This window comes from Pygocentrus nattereri, chromosome 3, assembly GCF_015220715.1.
Source record: "Pygocentrus nattereri isolate fPygNat1 chromosome 3, fPygNat1.pri, whole genome shotgun sequence".
Taxonomy (NCBI): Eukaryota; Metazoa; Chordata; class Actinopteri; order Characiformes; family Serrasalmidae; genus Pygocentrus; species Pygocentrus nattereri.
Window position 1 is genome coordinate 29,339,934 of NC_051213.1, and position 20,853 is coordinate 29,360,786.

The window sequence follows — 20,853 nt, forward strand, 5'->3', positions numbered from 1 at the left end:
CTCCTGCTTTTTCTGTATTTATGTTGCCTCCACACCATGGCCGCGTGTGTGTAATGAGGCTTTCAGTGACGCCTCCAGACTACAAACGTGACACACACTTATCCTCTATACACAACGCAGACACATTTTTCTTTTTAGTCAGTGCAGATTTGTTATTTGTTATTCCTACTGACCTCACTGTTCTTTTGAACCATATAAAACTCTCAATCACAGCATCAGCGACATAAAGCACAGAACTGTGGCGTGATCTCATGCATTGTAGGAGACTGTAAATATCAGTGTAATCAAATGAGACCAGATAAGATAATGACTCAGCAAGGGCAGTCTCTCTCTCTTGCTCCCTCTCTCTCTGCATATTCTGTCCATCTGCTTCTCTTTCTGTCCCTTCTGCCCAGCATCTGCCAGGAGCAACCTCAGTAACTGACTCTGACACTCTTATTCAAGTCAGTGTCAACAAATGCACCCAACAAATACAACCAAAGGTCAGGATGTGGGGTAATACATGTGTTCCATACACACCCATCAGCCATTACATTAAAACCTCCTCCTTTTATCTACACTCTTTGTCCATTTTATCAACTCCATTTACCATATAGGTGCACTTTATAGATCTACAGTTACAGACTGTTGTCCATCTGCTTCTGTGCATACTTTGTTAGCCCCCTTTCACCCTGTTCTTCAATGGTCAGAACAACCACAGAGCAGGTACTATCTGGGTGGATCATTCTCAGTACCGCAGTGACACTGATGTTGTGGTGGTGGTGTGTTAATATGTGTTGTGCTGGCACAAGTGGATCAGACACAGCAGTGCTGCTGAAGTTTTTAAATATTGTGTCCATTCACTGTCCAGTCTAATAGACACTCCTACCTTGTTGGTCCACCTTGTAGATGTAGTCACTGCTGTGTCTGATTCACTCATACTAGCCCAACACACAATAACACACCACCACCGTGTTGCAGTGCTGAGAATGATCCACCACCCAAACAATACCTGCTCTGTGGTGGTTCTATGGTTTGTCCTGACCATTGATGGTGGAAAGACACCACCACAGGACCACCAGTGACCAGATATCATTTGGGTGGTGGATCATTCACACAGCACTCACACAGTAGGGACATTAGTGTTTATGGATGGGATTTTGAAACACTGTGAACACTTACTGTCCACTCTATTAGACACACCTTGCTTATAGGCCCACCTTGCTGGTGTACAGTTGGTGACTGTAGATCATGTTTTTATATGTGAATCACTTCTTGGATCTGGCTTGTAACTCAGTCAGTTTGAGTGCTACAACAGTGACACAGTGTCTTTGTTTATAGTCTTATGGTGGTTTGTTAAGCCAGGTTACCCCTGTTTTACCCTGATTTCCTATAGTCATGACACACACTGACCTATTCCTACTTAAGGCTGTAAATACACTGTGAAGTATCATTGATCCTTAAACACACGGGCACACAGCTAACGCTCTGTTATGTTCAGCTGGATGCATGTGTTTGTGACGTTAATGTGTGTGAAGGCTCATCAGATGCACGTGAGTTCCCCCTGCGCTGGCTAACAAGATTCACCTTCTTTAAGATCCTTAGAGCCATAATCAGTAGTGCAGCAGAGCAGTGAGGGAAAGAGAGACAAGCAAGAGGAGTGACTAGACCGGACGAGTGGATGCTACAGGTGTAAAGAGCAGTGACTTGAGTGTCTTTCTCTTAGAGTGAGACTGAGAGTGTTGTTCCAGATGGCTGTTTGTGGATAAAATTGTGAAGACACTGCTTTTCTACAGGTAAAATGTTTCAGACAAAACTGACTGACCACACAGGCTGCTGTGTCTACTGAACAGAAAACACACAAAAAAATGGTTCTTTCTCTCCTTTTTTACTAGATTGTAAAAGAAATAGATTAGTTCTGTTTAATATTTCTTTCTGTGTCTATGTAAAATGTGCATTATAGTTTGTGTGTGTAAGTCAAATATTGTGTGTGTGTCCTCACAGGTCTCGCTCTCTGAGTCATCCCAGTAGATCGCTGTCTGATAGTCTGTCTGCTGACCTGCTGTCTGTCTGTTGATAACATTTCACTCACTCGCTCACACACAGAAGCAACTAGCTGTAGTTGAGAAGGATGAGGAAACCGTTTCACATCCACACAATTATTCTTTCTCACAGATAGCACAGTAGGCCTACCAACACATACTCACACACATTCACTTCAGCCCTGTCATGGAGGCAATGGCTCAGAAGTCTCTGGTGGCTCCTCTGAAGAAGCTGACAAGTTGTGTGAACGGAGCTGCAGAGAAGGACGTCTGGACAAAACAAAGTTACAAGCAGGGGTCAAAGTGCAGAAGCAGTTACACACGCGACTCTGCTCTGCTGCGAGCCTACCAGGCTGATCTGGACAGAGAGAGGTGAGAGAGTCTGTCACTGCAGGGCCATTAGCACTCTGTTCACGGAGTTGTTTATGGGGCTGTTTATGGGGCTGTTGATAGCTTATATTTGGTGCGTTTAGTCTGGGCCAGCAGGTTCATACAGCACTCACCACTCTATACAACCAGAGGTCATGCACTTTAAAGTACTTTACTTTTTATGCAATTTATATATAGTTGACCTCTGATTGGCTGCCCTGTAACATGCCTCAGGCAAAAAGCAGATCAGGCTGAAGTATTGAAGCATGGAACAAACTGTCAAAGTTCAGACTAAAATCCTCAGGAAAATCAGGAGAAGTAGTTCACTACTAGCAGATGCATCTTTAGCAGGGTCTTTTGTGAGGTTTCTAGTCTTTCCAGACACTCAGCAGCAGCACAAAATTTAATCGTTTTCTCCCACATCCAACAATGTGAATAGACAGGCTGAACTGCTGTAGGTTGAACAGTCTACCATTTGTTAAAATTTTCATGGTTGTGATGTCATAGCCATGATGACCTTAAAATTGGCTTTTTAAAAAAACTGGTCATGCAACTTAGTTTTCATATATTGACTGTATAGACTGAGTAATGAATTGTATGTTTTGAGAATTTAACAATATTTAATTGGTACACCCTTTTAAAATGTACTTGCCTACAGGGTTTTTTTTTGTTTGTTTTGCATTGCAGTTATTTGGGGAGTAATTAGACGTGTCTAAACAAGAAGTTGACACTTGCAATTTTCCACTTTCATAAATGTTTCTATTTTAAAGTTTTTATGTATGGCCAGAAATGCCCCAGCTTTCTTGTACATCACAGCAGAAATGTATAAATGAGGGCACTGTGAATAGTTTCTTCAAATCTTGAGGTTATGAATTTGATGTTAATGTTGTGTTTGATAGGTTGGGGCTGAGCAAGGATATTGATAATGACTGTATATGAAATGGAACGTGGTATCATTTACTGTTTAATGCATTTACTGTGCCTGTAGGAAGCTGCGGGAGGCCATGAACGCTCAGAAGAACGCAGAAAGAGCAGCTATGAGGGCCCACTTCAGGAGGAAATACCAGCTTTCACAGGTTCGAATCGCACACACACCTTCAGAGCACTCTTTACCATTACTGAGTAAAACATACAGTAATGCAGTTTACTCCCTCCTCCTGTATGTTACGATGCCTTAATAATAAATAATTAAGTATTAACAGTAACAATAATAATATTTGTATTGGATTTATAGATACATACAATAGCAGAAAACAACCTAAACATATCGCTGCTGTCGGAAGAAAACCTTGTATCTCCAGTTTTGTTGTTTTTCAGTTTTTGACATAATTTGAAAAGTCCTGTTGTTGTTTACATTGTGTGTAAATTTCATGATGATTGGACTGAAAGAAACGGCCTAAAACGACTTGGGAAAACATCTGGTTCCACTGACTTCCATTGAAAGCAAAGTGTGTTTTTTCCTTCTCCTGTAAAGTTACCATTTTGGAGATATGAGTTTTTTTTTCCGACAGCAGCGATATAGAACATAGGGAAGGTAATCTATAAGATGGCAGTGTATAATGTATGCAATGCTGTAGAGATTTGAAGAACCTAGTTACAAACCTGCACTTCATCTGTTTCATTCGTTTATCTGATCCAGTGCTGTGCAAAAGTCAGAAACCAGATTTAATTTCCAGGATTAAAATGGCCATTAAAACAACACTAGGTAGGACATGGGGATTTGGAGACCTGTCTGGGGGAAATATGTAATCACATGCAGCATACAGAAAAACATCTGGTAATGTGAGTCGTGCTTCAGACTCCCACAAGTGAATGAATTTGACTTTTGTGATTATATTGAAAGAGACTTTGAAGAGCACTCAGTCAAAACCTGGTGGAGAGCGAAGTCTAATGAGGATGTGAATGAAGGATCTACCATTGTCATCACATCTTCATCCGTATAATGTTGATTTTACATTTGAGAGATAAACGTCGAGCCATACATTCTTTTTGAGTCTGTGCGTGTGACATTAATACACAAGGGCGTACGACGTGGTCCTTAAAACTCCTGTTAAATCCATCCTGGTGACGTTTAAACGATTATTTTAGGCTATACAGGGTGACTCACAGCCACGTATGTTTTTTTTTTTTCAGTAATGCTACTTCTTTCAGTTTTAACCAAGGTTTTCATTTTTCAGAACCAGGAAAAAAGCAGAAAACATATTTAACAGACAGATTTGCTTTCAGTTTTTCAAAGAAATCTGCAAAAACAAATCTGCATTTTTCCATACCTCCAAAGTAAAGTCTTGCTTACTATCCAAGAAAGCCCAAATACATTCACTGATGCTGAGGTCTGAACTTTGGGTTGGTCAGCTACACATCCTTTCAGACTCACAGTGTTGAGTTGTCTTCTCACAGTGGAAGGATGGACAGAAACACCTGTGGAGTTTTTCAGATTTGAAGCAAGACTGGAACTTGATTTTCTAAAACATTAAGGCTTTAAGTACGATTTATCTGATGATGACAGTTTTGGTGGTCTACTAAGTCTTGCACGGTTGTTAGGAATCCCATTTTCTCTATAAAATTTCATTAGTTAATTAGTTTTATCTCCAGTTTTGGAACCTCAACTCACAGTGTTGAGTTGTCTTCTCACAGTGGAAGGATGGACAGAAACACCTGTGGAGTTTTTCAGATTTGAAGCAAGACTGGAACTTGATTTTCTAAAACATTAAGGCTTTAAGTACGATTTATCTGATGATGACAGTTTTGGTGGTCTACTAAGTCTTGCACGGTTGTTAGGAATCCCATTTTCTCTATAAAATTTCATTAGTTAATTAGTTTTATCTCCAGTTTTGGAACCTCATTTATTTTCATTTATTTTCCTTTGACTTTTTTCTCTTGAAAAATTACAAAAATAAGTTGTACTTAAAGGCTATTTTGGTTAGAAATTAACTAAATGAAGGGTGATATTTAAATTTTGCAGAGCACCGTACATGAAAGTCTGAAAAATCTGCCCCCAGCAGTGACCTTCAACATTTCAGGAAAGACAGTAACTCACTATCAGAAGAACGAAGTGTTCAAGCAGGGCAGCATGTATGCAGAAGCTCAGTTGAATGAGGGAGTCCAAGACCACATAAAGATTTGTACAGCAGGAGGGGGTTAAATTAAAAGTAGATTTAACAGAACCAGAAATGGGCTCATGTGAGGTGATTTTTCAGAATGAGGGAGAATTCTAGCAGCTGAAATTCAAACATACTGAAGAAAAGGTTTGATTTTATTGGAATAGAAATGCAAAATAAGTGACAGAAGTCTAAACAGGACAATTTGAAAGCATGAGTCAGACTTTCATCATCTTTCATAGTGAGCGTAGGGTAAAAATGTGCATTGTTTAGTGTCACACTGGAGCTATGAGGCTAACACAGTGAACACGCAATGGAAGCTTATATGCACTGTAAACTGTATGCTTAAATCATCCAACAGTTTCCTCAAATGTAGTTATTGTGTAATCTCAAAAACGTACTTTTGTGGTTTCTGAGACAAAGTATCTATAAAAATGGACTAAAGTACATCACATAGCTAAAAGCATTAGTTGTAGCTATCTTGAAGCCTGAATTCTGTCTGCATTTTTTTTTTTGCAGTTTGTACAGTGTTAATTAGGGGGTATAAGGTTTCATTACATCTTCCATTAGCTTCATAGCAAAACTAAAGGTACAAATTTTTCAACAAACTATGGCTTTAGGAAGCACTGTGTGAGTGAGTTTGTGTTCTGAGTTTCTCTTCAACCGGCTGTTAGCTGTTTGTGCCTGTTTCACTCATTTTCTCCTAAATCCTGCACAGAATGCCAAGGACAGCAGCCATCTGCATGCAGTGGGTGGTAAAGTGGCTCTCCCCCCTGAGCTGGCCAGGATGGTGCGGTCCGACGGCCAGGAGAAGGATGAAAGCTCTACGCTGCTGAGTGCATTTCAGAGCCTGAGCTTCAATATGGGACTGATCTCAGGCAGCAAGCAAAGCACACATGGTAGCACATCTGACCATGCAGGACAGTGCAAAATTATGTGACTGCTCAGCACACAAAAAAGGCAATGTACCAAACATGGAGCATGCCAAACGTCTGACTTATATAACTGTGTGTAATATGTAATGTGGCTGTAGGAGTTTTGTAGATGAACTGGTTCTTGGGTGTGCGGTGCTGCTGTGGAGGCCTCATTCACACAAAACCTTTCCTATTTTACATAATATGCACTACAAAAGTGTGGAAGCAATACTAACTATCTAGAAATGATACATTAAAATTACAGTCAGTAATAACATCCAATAATATGTTTATTAATACAAAATAAAAAGGGTTGACCATCTGCTGCAAAGGTAAACTGAAATGTAAAGTTGTTATGCTCCTCGTGATTCTCCTGTTCTCTTGCAGCTGTAATTATATCTGCTGGATTATCACATTCAGATGCTCCTAAAAGCTTGAATAACTGAATTAAATGTGATCTATTAGAATGTGTAAATAATTAAAACATAAATGTGGACTGTCATCAACAAGGACCCTGAAGGCTGTTTTCCATACATTATGCTAGACAGAGGTCTTCAAATCTGGACTTTTCATCCATTTTCCAGTCCTGGATTTTGTAATCACTGGTTAATTTTACTGTTGATGTAATTAATAGGACCAGAAATTGGATTCAAGGTCTACATTTGAAGACCAGAGTAAAACTACATTACTGCAAACCAATGCAAAATTCTGGAAGAACTTCTTTGTTGGCAAATTGACTTAACTGTAAAGCATTTTAACATTAAAATAATCACTGCATGCTTCCATACTTTTGGCCTTATTTATAGACAGTATCTTTTATAAAGGCCTCAAATTACAACTATAAATGATATATATTAGTATATGACAAATTAGAACTGACATGAGTATTTTGTTCACTTTGCATAGCTATACACATTTACACACTTCCAAATAGAAGCCTTGAAGTATTTTTGACGAAGTATTTTTGACTTACCTCGTGATTTAAATGAAACACATACACACACACAAATGCGATGAGAAGGACATCAGCTGACTTTTTCTTCATTTCACCTTTTGTAACATTTTTGCTTTGTTAATTATCTGTGTATTTTTATATTGTGTGTCTAAATGGTTTAAAGGAAATATTTGCAGAATTGATGCAGTTTCATGGCACGAATCCACTTTTTTCTGAAGCTATCAGCCATACTGTTACTGATCCGATATTCTATCAACCAGCCTGCTTATAACTGAAGCACTTCACAGGGCAAAGGGCAATTTCACCAATGTTTTGCAAATTTCTGCATAATGCAGTCATTAAGATATAAAGAAATTCAGAGTAGTTTGATGTGAAAAGCTTTAATGTAGAAAAACATACTGAATTTCTTTGCTGTGGTGGTGATAGAAGCCAGGGGTCCATTAATCCAGTCATTAATGGATCTTAAAATACATTTTAGGCTAAAACCTTATTGTAAAACTATCATTAATGAGACATCAGACAGTGTATTCATAAACATTTCACATGTAATAACCTTCTGTGTAAGGAGCATAGCACATGAACATCTTAACCATGTAATTTTTTAAAAATCAGCAGAATTTCCCTTTAAGATGAGCATATAAAAGTAGTTCAAACTATTGAAAGACTCTATTAGTCTACAGGAAGAAATACACAGCTAACATCATCACATCCATCAATGTGTGTGTGCTGTTTAAGACTAGATTTATTGCATGATTGAATTTTCCCTCCAATACCCAATACAGCATTTTCAGTTGATATCAGCCCAATACAAATACCTAGAATCATCTCTAGTTTCATCTTACACAGTGTATGGGTTAAACTGTAAATGTAGGAACTAGGTGGTAACCCTGTGCTGTTGTGTGTGTGTGTGTGTGTGTGTGTGTGTGTTGCAAATGTAAAGCAATACCAGTTTGCTTGTATAATTCAGAAACACTACACTGAGGAAAGCCCCTTTCAGTCGCTCCTTTATTCAGACACCTCACTGGAACACTGTTCACTGCAAGTGGATGTTTCACTAAAGGGAAATTAAAGACAAGCATTTGCTGAGAAAAGGCTGTTGTCTAGATGTGTATGTGTGTGAATGTGGAATACAGTTTTACCCCACTTAGGGGCCAAACATCCTTATACTGATCATTAAACATGAACATTTTGGTGCCTGGAGACATTTCACTGTCCATCATGAGACAAAATCTGGGATTTCCAATAAGTTGTAGCATTGTATCTGTGCACATGTTCACGTCTCCCCTCTGTGGACATGGATGACTTTGAGAGCTGTGCTGTGCTTCTCTTGAACCTTGACTTTTCATTGCAATAAATTCTGCATTGTGTCAGAAGACTGAAAGAGTGCATGGAAAGAGGGAGGGAGAAATGAGCAGTAGAAAAACAGATATCATGTTCAGCTGAAGGATGGAAGAATGAAGAGACTGAAAGAGAAGCAGCATGATCACCTCGTCTGTTCGTCTGGTGGTATGTCCAGCGCTGAGCAGAGCGCTGTCGGCCTCAACCGTGCTTGCAGGAGCTGAAGGAGCGACGAAGGCTGTGCAGAGGAGCAGCCTACAGAGCTTCCAGCAGATTCCCCACACCGGCAGCAATGGCTGGATCAACCTGCTGCGCTTCTGGAGGGAGGGGACCTTCAGCCAGCTCCACAAATACATGGAGCAAAATTTCCACACGCTTGGACCAATCTACAGGTACCAGAAACACACATTAGCACAGAGCCTTCTACAGGAACCAGAACCAAACATCAACTCAACACTAACAGGGCCCATCTGCATGTACTTTAACTAACCTAGACCCTTTTACAGGCACTACAGCATCAACCTAATGCTAAAGTGGTGCTGCCAACATGAACCCCAGAGCCAGTCACTAATCTTAACCAGATCCATTTATAGGTACTGGAACCAAACACTAACCCCACAATAACCAAGATCCATCTACAGAAACTACAACTCAACACTAACCTAATGTTAACCAGAACCAGAAATCATTCAAAACTAATATATATATATATATATATATATATATATATATATATATATATACATACATACATTTATATTAAATCTAGTAATGTCCTAACACAGCACCCAATACCAACATTTAAGCCCTGTTCGAGGGAGATTAGTATTACCTGAGAACGTGCTGTAACTTGAGTGACTACCAATGAGGTCTGTCGTTTTAATCCAGTATGAATCTACAATGTCCATAGTTTTTGCAAGTTGGCTAAGTAATAATTCCAGAGCAAGTTACATCCTATAATTCGCCAAACAGAAACAGTAGTCATATCAATGATCTAATAACAAAAACAGGCAACAGGAAACATTCGAGGCTGAAGTTAGCTTTCTGTTTGCAGCTTCTTGTTCAAATTTCCAGTTCCACCTTAAATGGTGTAGCAGTTACTGCTACAGGATTTAAGGTGTAATGCCAAAATTAAAATAAAAAGTTGACTTCAGCTTGGTAGAAAGCCTGAAGACTAGGCAATTAGCTAAAACAGAGCTTGATTTGACCCAAGAAAACTAAATATCTTGAAAGTACCTCTTGCACGGCAATGCATTTCTGTTTTCGAGTTGGGTGGCATTTTGGAAGTGAAATTAATTTACTTTACTAGCCAGAACCCAGCACTGACCAAGACCCATGTACAGGAAATATAACTTCACTCTATACACTGGCCAGAATCAACACTCACACAGACCCATCTATAGGTTCAACAACCTTACTCTAAAGTAACTAGAACCCAACACTGACACAGACCCTTCTACGGATACTACAACCAAGGTGTAAAAATAGGTCCAGGACTGCTTGGAACCCATGGATGTCTCAAAATCTAAATTCTGTGGGATCCTGAAAATAGTCTGATTGTGATGTTATGCTGTCTGTTAGAAGAATAATAGACCTTCAAAAATATAAATACAGACAAAGGTCATTGTTTAGCTCCTTCAACACAGTCGAGCAACTGCATTCGGTATTCTTACTTATCTAGAGCTGCAGCATCGTTCTGCCTCAAGATGGTGCTGTAGCATATTGGTTCACCGAATGGTTCATAGTCTAGCAACTGTAACTAAGCCCAGGATGCCTCTGAAAAACTTTACAACATGCCATTGCATATTTATAAATATGGAAACCTGCCTAGTTTCCCAAGAGACTCTTGGAAGGAGTGAATTGTTACATCTTTCTGAAATTGGAGAGATAAGAGGAGATGTGTCAAATCTCAATGAATGTGTAGAAGAGTGCATTACCAAACTAGAAAAAAAACATTCCAAAAGAAGAATTGTTGAACCAAACATTTCATTGCCATTGAAGCTAGCATCAGTGCAGCTTTTACCCCACCAAATACTAGGGGGTTTCAACCTAGCTACATGCTACCTTGCACTAACCAAACAATAGCTCAGCACTAACTCAACCAGAATTCAACACTGAGCCAAACCCACCGACAGTCATAACAACCCAACACCCACCTAAATGGAAGCAAACACAGACCACTCTAGGTTTACCTCCACCCAACACATTAACTCACACCCATCTACATTTATCCAGACAGAAAAATACAGCAGGACTAAGCCTTCCTGATTCAACACAAATCTCACTTGCTTTATAGTGTGGAGCTGCTGTTTGCAGTATTACTGAAGCTCATGCTTGTCTAATGTATTGAAAATCCTATGTAAAGAATAAGAACCCCAGCTGAAGATCAAATGTTGAGCATTGCTAATCAAAATGTTGATCCTAATCTCTCTCCTTCTCTCTCAGGCAGTACCTGGGCTCTCAGTGCAGTGTTAATATCTTGTTGCCAGTGGATATTGGTGAGCTGTTCCGCTCAGAGGGTTTGCATCCACGCCGCATGACCCTGCAGCCGTGGGCGACACACAGAGAGAGCCGCAAACACAACAAAGGAGTCTTCCTCAAGTAAGTCTGTGTGTGTGTGTGTGCATGGATGTTGGTCTGATATGAATTTGATTAAATGTGATTGAATTTGTAAATTTACTTTCAATGCAAGTTTACACAAGCTGGTCCTCACAATGTAAATGATACAATTTTAAGGTAAAGACATTTTAAAGTTAGGGTATGGTTATCCTTAAAGGTTAGGCTAGTAGTAGTTATGGTTAAGGTTTGGGTAAGTCTCAAGAAAATTAATGGAAGCTTATGTAATGTCCCCACAACTCACAGAAACAACTATGTGTGTTTGCGTGCGTGCGTGCGTGTGTGTGTGTGTGCGTGTGTGTCTAGGAATGGAGCGGAGTGGCGTGCTGACCGGCTGCTGCTGAACCGGGAGTTAATGCTGAGTTCGGCTGTGCGCCGCTTCCTGCCTCTGTTGGATGAAGTAGCGAGGGATTTCAGTCATTTACTGCACCGCAAAGTCCAAACAGAAGGACGAGAGGAGAATGGGTGCTATAATCTGACCCTCGACCCCAGTCCTGACCTTTTCCGCTTTGCTCTGGAAGGTCTGTATTTCTGACCTTTCCTGTTCACCTTCTACTTACAAACAGGGCTGGACTGGGACAAAAAATCGGCCCTGGCATTTTTGGTTTAGACCGGCCCCTCATAATTAGCAGAGCACAACCGACTTGTAATTTATGTATGTGGGGTTACAGAGAAGTGCGACATGGAAAAAAACAAAAATGATCGGTTAAAGTCATTGATTCAGTCTTAGCATTATTACATCACAATCACAGATAATATCCTTACCATGTCAATATCCAAAACACTGAATACCAAATATCTCTTTAATCATGGCAACTTAAAAAAGGTAAGTAACAGAAATGAACAATAACTACAACTAAATACATTTTCACACTTATATTGCTTACTTTGTGAAAACGAACAGTCAACAAAACCTGAGAGACAAAGGCTTCCTAAGAGAAAAAAGAGGGATCCATGTTGAACCACAGCACAGAGGCTACAAATTCAAACTACTATGCAGCCTTTCAACATACCTTTAACCTAAATATCTAAAATGCTATGATGTAGCCTAAAATGGACACTTACTGCTCATCCAACACTTCTCAGCCTTGACCGTTGCTATTTTATCAGAATGAGGTGCCGTGGCTGCCAGATTTTGGGAAGTATGCAATACCACTAAATACTGATACTAATCAATCGCCATTGCTCATCATTCTCATGTAACAGAGCTAACGTTACCTCCATCACCTCCACTTTTGTCCTATATCCTGATTGGTTCAGTCCACTGTCTATATTGAAGATGGGCCAATGGGCAGCCGCCTCTAAATTGTGGGCCGGTCTCTTACAAAAAAAAAATCCAACAGCATGGGCCCCTGAGGACTCTCGGCCCACCGGGAAAATGCCCGGTACGCCAGATTACCAGTCCAACCAGGTCATTCTGTCCTTCTAGTTTCTCCCATTATCTTAGCCTGTCTCTCATGCTGCCTCTCAGGGGAATGATGGGTTAAATGCAAATTGCAGATATAAATAAGCCGCCTGTGTAAATCTGAGCAGAGTGTGATGGACTGATGATATTTTCTCAGCTGAGTTCTTTCGTGTGTGCGGCCCTGAATGTGACACATTTCCTCCCATCTTCACTGCACCAAGTGTGTGTGTATGTGAGATCATTTAATTTGGTTAAAGCCATGAGCTTCTGCAGTTGCACTATTTCTGCACCACAGGCTGTCTGCTTTCAGCAAGAGAAACACTTCAGTGTTAAATTACTTCTACAGTAATGTAGGACAAAGCTATTTCTTGCTTAACGCTCTCTTTAAGCTCCCCAACCCAATCCCCCTCCCCTGGTTTCTCTCTCTGCCGGTCTCTCTATGAAATACTATTAATATTATATACTCATTTTATTTGCAGCAGGTATGCAAAGAATTATCACTGAAATCCATAGAGAACACAGATTTATCCAAGACTGTTTCTTGAACATCACTGATTCAAAGAATTTCTAATGAGCTATAAACTGACTGGCAGGATGGGAACAGCAAAGTCTGTAGGAAAGTCTGATGGAGATCCAATAAAAGTTGTCTACTCTTGTTTGCATCCAGCGTCTTATAGATGGTCCAGGTTGAAATGGTAACTCTCTCTCCCCCTCCCTCCCTCCCTCCCTCTCTCTCTCTCTCTCTCTCTCTCTCTCTCTCTCTCTCTCTCTCTCTCTCTCTCTCTCTCTCTAGGGAGCTGTTATGTCCTGTATGGTGAGCGGATGGGTTTGTTCTCATCTGAGCCTTCACAGGAATCTCAACGCTTCATCTCGGCGGTGGAACGCATGCTGGCCACCACATCTCCGCTCCTCTACCTGCCTCCCCGCCTCTTGCTCTGCCTACACGCCCCCCTGTGGACCCAACATGCCACTGCATGGGACCACATCTTCAGCCACGGTGCGCAACTTCATACTTATTCCTCATCTACAATACAAAATCACTCTGTATTTGTTTCATATGCTTCCTTCTATAACATTGTGGCTAATGAATGTGTGCTTATGACAGGAATTGAAAAAATAAATCTGTTTTGTTTTGTTTTTGAACAGAAACAGTAATTCCATTGCATTCCATGGCGGTTTTCCAGCCTTATCCCTCAAAACAAAATTAAAAACTGTTAGTAACACTTAAGAAAATACTTACGGTTATAATGAAAAACAAATAATTTATCTGCAAAGGACAGCAACCAGTTAGCTAGCTAGTATAAGCCAAAAGCAAGACAGTGTTTCTTATGGTCCATGGTTTGTTTCGTTTTGGGTTTTTTTTGCTTTAGCATCCTGATGACAAGTAATGAACACTTTGTCAAAGCAGATAATATAATAATACTCAATTTGGCCAAGTTTTGGCTTCATTTTTGCAAAAAGGTCAGTGGACCCATTTTGTTCACTCATATACAGGCTGCAATCATTGATCAGGACTCTTTCACAGTGTTAACCAGAAGCACAGTTTAAGATATCATTGTGGTTGCACAAAAACCTTGTACATCCATTTTTACTTTTTTACATAATTTTTAAAAAGTTTCTCTTCATGTTATGTTAAAATTTCATGAAGTATGGATCAATTGAAGTGGACCAAAATTGCCTGGAAAAAATCCTGTTACAGTAATTCATTAAAGTTAAGGACATTTTTTCTTCTTCTATGAAATTACCATTTTGGAGACATGAGGTTTTATTCCAGCAGCAATGATGTAGGACGTTATTACTGGAAAAAATTTGTCTGGGTGACAGGCTAACCTGCTTATCATTAATACAAACTTATTCCACTTGGCGCTGGCACTGAGTCTACATCATTAATCTACATCATTTAACAAATGCATGTATTCAGCTGTAAAAAGTCATTAGGCAAGATGAAAAATAATCATAGCTGACTAATGTTTGATAGTGGCCACACTGCAGAAGGAGTGTAATATGGAGAGCAAAATGCACTGAGAAATCATTAATGCAGTCGTAACTATTTGAAAATGAACCTCAGTGTTTTCTGTGAAAAATGTCTTTTGGTTTTGTTTTTTGTTCCTTGTGCAATTCCTAATCCTTTGTTCTCTCTCTCTCTGCCTGTTTTTAGCGGAGACTCGAATTCAGAGGGGTTACCAGCGGCTCCAGGCTGGGGTCGTTAATGCTGCAGGGGCAGTACAGGGTTCAGTGGGGCAGTTTCCAGGTGTGCTGGGCCAGTTGATGGAGAGGGGTCAGTTACCCCTGGAACTCATCACAGCCAACATTACAGAACTGATGGCTGGAGGCGTTGACACGGTGAGTCTGCAGTCAGGGAACATGCTCGAACACTCATTATCACTGCGAATCTGATACCACTTCATAATTCTACTGAGCCTTTGATTGGGCTTTTGTGAAAATTCACTTTGAAGTTCACCACTTCAGTACATTTATCACTTCCTCAGATTCAGATTCAAATGGCTTTATTTGCACCAACTGCAGTTAATACCCCAAGCTGCAGTTGCCTGCATGTGGGATCGCAATTCAGTTTCTCTCCACTCTTGTAACTACATAACTTTCTTATTCATCTCATATCAGTTACCAAAATATTTATAGAGGTGAAATAAATAATAAATCTGATGATTAATTCTCTCTGAAACTAGAGAACCATATGCAACAGATTTTCCATAATTTTCCACCACTTTTTAAGAATTAACTTTAATTCATAAAAGCATGAAAGGAATGTTTAATATAAATGAAAGGAATGCCTAATACTAATAATGTTAATGAAATAGATAAATATTCAGTTTTGTCACATCCAAACATTTTTTTATATGCATGATAATGTCATGACTTATGGACCAATAGCAATGGTCCAAAATGCAAACTTTCACTAAAATATTAACACCATTTTTGTCTTCTCCTTAAAACTGTCCATTGAATGAGTGAAAGCACTATTCAATACTAGTACCACTACAAATAAACATGAATACAATAAAAGATATGTCTGCAAAATTATTGCACACACAAACACACACTTGTGTGTCTGCACACACATACACACCCACACTCATATAAATTTACATATGATTGGCTTACAGAACCATTTTTATTGTTTCTTCAGACAGCAGTTCCTCTGCAGTTTGCTCTCTTTGAGTTGGCACGAAACCCTAGTGTACAGGAGCAAATGCGTGCACAGGTGCAAACCTCATGGTCACAGGCAGCGGGGAATCCCCAGAAGGCACTACAGGGAGCACCGCTGCTGAAAGGGGCAGTGAAGGAGACTTTGAGGTGGGGCAAAAAACAAGGATTTGTCTTAGTGTTTAATCTGCCTTGCTATATCTGGAAAAGAAAGGCAGCCCTTGACTTTCTCTCCGCATTTAACCTTGGGCAAAACCCCAAGATTGGGTGTATTACTACTGCCATCTTCAGAGTAAAGCAGTGTTTCTTCAAAAGGTCTTTAAGTTCTACAAAGAGTCTGAGGGGAGACTCTGCAAAACTATAGATTTTAGGCAGTGCCACATCCTGAGATGCAACTCAATTTCTCATCACAACTCTATGTACAAAGAGCTACAGCCATCAACCACACAAGCTATACTTTCAACTAATGTTAGGTAACCATGTGGGATCATTTTATTGTTGTATGCATGCTAATTGCAGATGATTTCAGAACCACAATTTCTTGAAAGTAACTAAACATTAACTAATATCAGCCTGTTGTACTCTGATAGCAGAGTGGTCCACCCTTCCTTCAGCAACTGAGCACTCTTTTTATGTATGCATGATGCAGATACAAAGTCCAGGAGAGTGAGCTTCGGCAGGTGTCGTAGGTGCGGTGTACCCATGATCAATTATGCATACAAGCATCTAGAATACTGTAATAGTATCAATAGAAAGTACCACATTGTTTTTACATTAAGATTAATGGAAATTAAATATCTTATAAACATTTCAGAGCCTTTTTACATCAATTTGCTCATTGAAAGTAGATGTGGCAGACTGTTTAAGCTAATTGGTCCATTTCCACGGATCATGCATTTTCAAGAGCCACTGATACATAATCATATCCTGATAACCAGGAAAATGGATACAGCTAGTTAGCATGTTTCTGGACAGAGGCCTGATATTAGTGACCAAAAAATTGCAAAAACATTGTTTTAATAGAACTGATAGAGCAACTGGCATCTCACAGGAGAATGAGAAAACAGGTGAGCAGCAGTATGAGCTACCCCAGAGAAGTCGTCAGATTTGCTAGGAGCTCAGTGCATTTCAAGTGAATGTAGTCTGGCTAAAAAAGAAGCTAGCAAACACAAATCTATCCAAATGTTCTGCTGTGTAGAAACTTCTTTTTTGGTTATGTCTGCATTTGCCTATATCAGGGTGGCCAATTTCTCTGATGAAAATTTCTCTGTTGTCAGTCTGAAGTGCACTGTGTGTGTGTTGTGTGCTGTAGGCTGTATCCTGTGGGGATCACAGTGCAGAGGTACCCCATCCGAGACATCGTGCTGCAGAATTACCACATACCTGCTGGGGTGAGAAACTAACACAAGGCATCTAAAGACTAATACAGAACAGCACTGAGGGAAATCAAATCTCTCACTCCCTTCCTTTCACTGTGTCTCTCGACAGACACATGCAGGGCATCTCAGCCATGGTTCCCATCATTCCTAGTGTGACAGGCAGAGTTTTATATTAAGATATGAATGATGTGCCTGGCTCAGCCACAGTTCTGAGGCATTTTAATGCAGCCTTCACTGGGTGCTCCTATGCATTATACAACATGGAAAACAGCAGTGACAGAGGACACAAAATCATATGTCAGTTTTACAATTTGCTAACCCTCGTTATTGCTGTCAGAAAGGGTTACTGTTCAGGTCAATTTTCCTTCCCCTCTAATTGTTCCCTCAAAGGTACAACGATGGTGTTAAAGACCATTTTTCCATTCCATCCTAGATGAAGTTGATCAGCCAAGACTTGTTTGGTGTTTAGCTTCTTTATTTTAGCTAAATTTAGCTTCTTTATTTTAGTGCTTGAGCTACGTGTCTGAATTATTCACTTTTATCGCTCACAGCAAGTGACTGTCTCCTAAACCACATTGAAAAATCGCAATGAAATGCATCCTTAATGAAGGCCTGGATGCAGTTTGAGCAGGTTGAGAGAAATTTTGGGGATGGATTTGGGATGTTTGTTGATTTCTGGTGTTTGTCAGCAATATTAGCCTTTGCAGCTCCGGTGCTAAACTAAAGAAGCAACATTTGGACACCAAACAAATCTTGGCTGATCAACTGCGTTAAGAGTAAGTGGAAAATTGTTTAAATTTTGTTTGTCAAACTATTCTTTTAAATCAGTTTTCAAAGTACTATAAATTCACTGTCCAAGAAGACAGGTGTATATCTGTTCCATAAAATGTTAATTTTGTAGATAGAAAAATAAGATAAAAAGCCTGGAGTCAGGACAGTGTGTATAGCATCAATGCAACTTAATAACTGCAATGAAATATGGTACAGTTGTGTTCCCTTACAACAGGTAGTGAAGACTAGTTAAGCCATCTATTGTCATCACATTTTCATCACATTTTTAATGTTTATAATGATCTAACACAATTATTTGTCAGGTATTTTCAGACATAAACATTGAATGTTTGTTTTAGCATAAATTGATGTTAGCTAAGCCAACACTGACCATTTCCCTCTGAAAAGAATGATATATTTCTCCATTACAGCTGCCTTAATGACCAGTAATGCTTATACTATCATTTGTCAATTAATGCTATTATACTGTAACAATCTAATCTAACTGAAGGACACTGCATGTAAAGGGGCATGAAATTTGTCTTGGCAGTAATTTTGTTGTACTGCATTGACTCTAAATTGAGTGTGTCGAGTGTGAGGATGTGGTTTGAATAACAGTTTCTTTCTCTCTGTCGCTGCAGACGCTGGTGCAGGCGTGTCTGTATCCTCTGGGCCGCAGTCAGGATGTGTTTCGGGAGCCTGATCGCTTTGACCCGCACCGTTGGGGGCCAGGCAGTGAGGAGGGCACCACGGAGTCAGGCTCAGGGATGGGGTTCCGCTCATTACCATTCGGTTTTGGAGCGAGGCAATGTGTGGGCAGGAGGATCGCCGAGAATGAGATGCAGCTACTGCTCCTGCATGTGAGTATGATGTGGTGGGCAGGGGTCAGCCTGGAGAAAGTCAATGGTGTTCATAATGGCTTAATGAATGTTTTACGTGTGTGTGTGTGTGTGTGTGTGTTTTGTAGATTCTGAGGAACTTCCGCCTGAGCGTTTCATCGAAAGAAGAGCTCAAAACCAAATACACACTCATCCTTCAACCAGAGTCTCCGCCCTCCATCAACTTTACCACTCTTTCACACAGTTAAGTTATTGAACCATCAGTCAGTAAACCAATGTCACTCAGCTGATCAGTCAATACCTGGAATTTCAGGTTTCACAGAAACATAAACAAAATAATCCTTGATCACCACTAATCAATATGCAGTTTCATTATGAGTGATTGCTAGCTCAGGATAAAATAAAAAGATAGTATTTTTGATTTTTTTTTATCACTCTTTAGTTTGATTTGTCATCAGTTTTGGCCTTAATTGAAGAACTTTAGCAAATTCATGGAGAATCAACTTGTGTTCAGTCTACTTACATTTAGGCTATGTTCACATTAGTGTTATTGCTCAGTTTAATTTTTTTGCAAATATTTTTGTCTTAGTGGTTTACATATGGTAGGTTATATCACTCTTGTGGGCACACTATATTGATTTCCTGTGAATGCAAAACTTTCCAGTGACCAATAAATGGCTTATGTATTTTACCAGCATCATGTTCTTTCAATGTAAACCGGTTCTTCCTAATCCTGGGTAGCATTATGTAAGCAGTCCCTTCAACAATTACAAGGCTGATGTGGGTTGTCCTTCCCTTGATGTGTGTCCGTCTTCCTCTATACAGTCTCTTTCTCACAGTCAAAATGCTAACAATGCTAACAATGAGCAAAAACTTATCTAGCAAACATAAGTCAACTAGAAAGAACATCAGTTCAGCGCATGCCAGTCTACTCTGGTTGCACATCCCACAGTAAAATCCCAGGCTTTTTACATACTAAGGCTTATAATTGAGTAGCCACAGGGACTTCAATGCATACTGGCTGAGCTATTATTAGGTTATAGGAATGTGTAATAAAACTTTGAGCGGCCATCTAAGGGGTTGTTTTTAGTAACCCATGGACCCAGTGGGAACCACCTGCATATGCAGAACCCATTTCACTCAGTTCCTTCCACTTGTACTGTTGTTTATAGTTCAGGAGGAATGACATATCAAGTGTTTTTAAGCAGTGTTTTATTACATTTTTTCATTCAAACATTGCTGGATGTTTAATATAAAATTATATTTTAGTATTATACAAACACTTTTAATGCTTTACATGTTTCTTTTATGTAAACCTGTGTAGTGCAGTGATTCACATACACAAATCCTAAACAAAAGTGTCACATGACTGTTCCTTGTGCACCATGAAAAAAAACAACAAGTGAAAAAACTAGCAGCCTTCCTTGCAGAGGTCATTAGCTTGAAGCTGTTCATCACTGGGGGAGTAAGTGACAAAAAGTCAAACGCATTAACGCAACACTTATTAGCAGAAACTTCTACTACTAGCTACTGCTACCATGCTACAAACATGAGATGATTAAGGTAATCCATGCATGTGCAGTGGGGAAAAAAAAACATAAATTCCAATCTGACAGGTCTCATTTAGGCTGTGTCACATAAAGGCAAAAGATCTGATTTGTGCCACTAAACATTGTAATGTGAACATTGCTGTCCTTCAGTTCTTTTCACAAACATCCTTGTATTCACAGTTATTTTACATGGCAACTATTATAACTCAGTAATACTAGCTAGCAATGCAAATCACATTATATTCCCAAAGTAGCCAAGGAGAGCCCCTTAGATCAAATATGCATGTACCCGTGAAGCCTCGTGGTGTTACACCCACCAGCTTTTTACAAAGGCTTTTCCAGTCAAAATGTCAAACTTTTTTGTATCAAACAAATTTGTTTGTGCAGCACATTAAGCCTGTAAGATGTTCACCTTTCAGTTAATCGGAGACTG

At 39.7% G+C, this 20,853-nt stretch overlaps 1 protein-coding gene across 1 annotated transcript; it reads left to right on the forward strand.

Moving 5' to 3' along the window:
- Positions 1-972: 972 nt before the first annotated feature.
- LOC108436076 (cytochrome P450 11B, mitochondrial) lies at positions 973-19,467 on the forward strand. The gene is made up of 12 exons (XM_037536933.1): positions 973-2,393; positions 3,379-3,466; positions 6,207-6,424; positions 8,833-9,087; positions 11,141-11,296; positions 11,618-11,832; positions 13,510-13,713; positions 14,875-15,059; positions 15,865-16,031; positions 17,194-17,272; positions 18,673-18,891; positions 18,999-19,467. The coding sequence occupies exons 1-12, from the start codon at positions 2,209-2,211 to the stop codon at positions 19,116-19,118; spliced, it is 2,091 nt and encodes a 696-aa protein (XP_037392830.1). The 5' UTR covers positions 973-2,208; the 3' UTR covers positions 19,119-19,467.
- The last annotated feature ends 1,386 nt before the right edge of the window (positions 19,468-20,853 follow it).

Coding starts and splice junctions, on each gene's coding strand:
- LOC108436076 (XM_037536933.1), top strand. CDS start 2,209: ATGGAGGCAATGGCTCAGAAGTCTCTGGTGGCTCCTCTGAAGAAGCTG. Junction 11,297..11,617: donor AACAAAGGAGTCTTCCTCAA/GTAAGTCTGTGT, acceptor GTGTGTGTCTAG/GAATGGAGCGGAGTGGCGTG. Junction 17,273..18,672: donor ATTACCACATACCTGCTGGG/GTGAGAAACTAA, acceptor CTGTCGCTGCAG/ACGCTGGTGCAGGCGTGTCT.